We start from the raw sequence: 1,047 nt of genomic DNA, 5'->3' as shown, positions 1-1,047 counted from the left end.
TATATGCATTTCGCATATAATTTTGTTGTCGATCTCGAATTTTTCCTCTTACGTTATGTTTTTCCACTTCAGGTAAAACAAAATTATATATCATATCCATTACCAATTCCTCTTCTGCCAACTTATCCACACTATGAAAATATGACTGTATTTTATATGTTGCTTTTTAATGATACACTTATTTATATCTATCGGTTACCAATCTTGTTTTTCTAAGGCATGTTTTGATATGTCATCCATTTTATCGTTAAGCTGTAAGACTTGTTCTTTAGCTGTTTTATCGGATATCCAATCAATGCCTTCCCTTATAATGTCTTCCAAGTAAGCTTCTATCGAATCCTGATTTATTTTTACAATTTGTTTAAACATTTCGTCAAACTCTCGTCGTCGATTACGTTCCAATTGGCGCCTACCAGCTTCAGCAGCTTCCCTCATACATCTTTCTCTTTCGGCAAGTAAAGCAAAAGCATGAGCTCTACGTTCGTCCTCTAATCTCACCAGTTCCTGAAGATGATAAGAGAGATAATCGAACAAATTATTTCAATATGAAACTAGAAAACTTACTTTGTTAAGAAAATCTAATGTTCCACAGATTGTTTTTCCTTCCAAAGAATTGAGAATCTCACATAAACGATCTTCCTGTGTCGACTGATCGTTTTGTAGTTGTAACTCGATCATACATATTTTTTCGCGGTGCTTCTGTTCATCCTGCTTTTTGAGCGTTTGAGTCGAATGTAATTCTTCGATCAATTCTCTGTATCTATCGCATCCTTCGTACATCTATAAAATGTAAAATTCTATTTTTCTTATCTTATATTAATAGCATAGTTACAGAAAAATTTTTAATATATCTGTTTGAGTGAATATGATAATTTTATGTGATGTACTTTACCAAACATTGTATCGCTCTGTTTTTAACCAACTTCTGAATAAACGTAGCAGATTCTTCCCATTGTTTCTGTTTATTATTCCATATGCTCAATCTGCGTGGTGTAATGGGCAAAACCGACTGTTTGTAGTCACGCTTTATTAATCTTGGAATTACAT

The 1,047-nt window shown here is 33.0% G+C and overlaps 1 protein-coding gene across 1 annotated transcript; it reads right to left on the bottom strand.

Annotated features, from left to right (window-relative positions):
• Positions 1 to 4: 4 nt before the first annotated feature.
• Positions 5 to 1,042, bottom strand: LOC115238673 (cilia- and flagella-associated protein 91-like; the record flags this gene model as incomplete). Its single annotated transcript, XM_029812728.1, has 4 exons — positions 5 to 131; positions 200 to 504; positions 565 to 780; positions 893 to 1,042. Coding segments are annotated over 4 exons (798 nt in total), but the record flags the coding sequence as incomplete, so codon positions are not given.
• Between the last annotated feature and the right edge of the window lie 5 nt (positions 1,043 to 1,047).

This window comes from Formica exsecta, unplaced genomic scaffold (genome assembly GCF_003651465.1).
Source record: "Formica exsecta isolate Colony F162 unplaced genomic scaffold, ASM365146v1 C16379261, whole genome shotgun sequence".
Classification (NCBI taxonomy): domain Eukaryota; kingdom Metazoa; phylum Arthropoda; class Insecta; order Hymenoptera; family Formicidae; genus Formica; species Formica exsecta.
The sequence above is the reverse complement of the archived record's forward strand: the minus strand, read 5'-3'. Positions and strand labels throughout refer to the sequence as shown.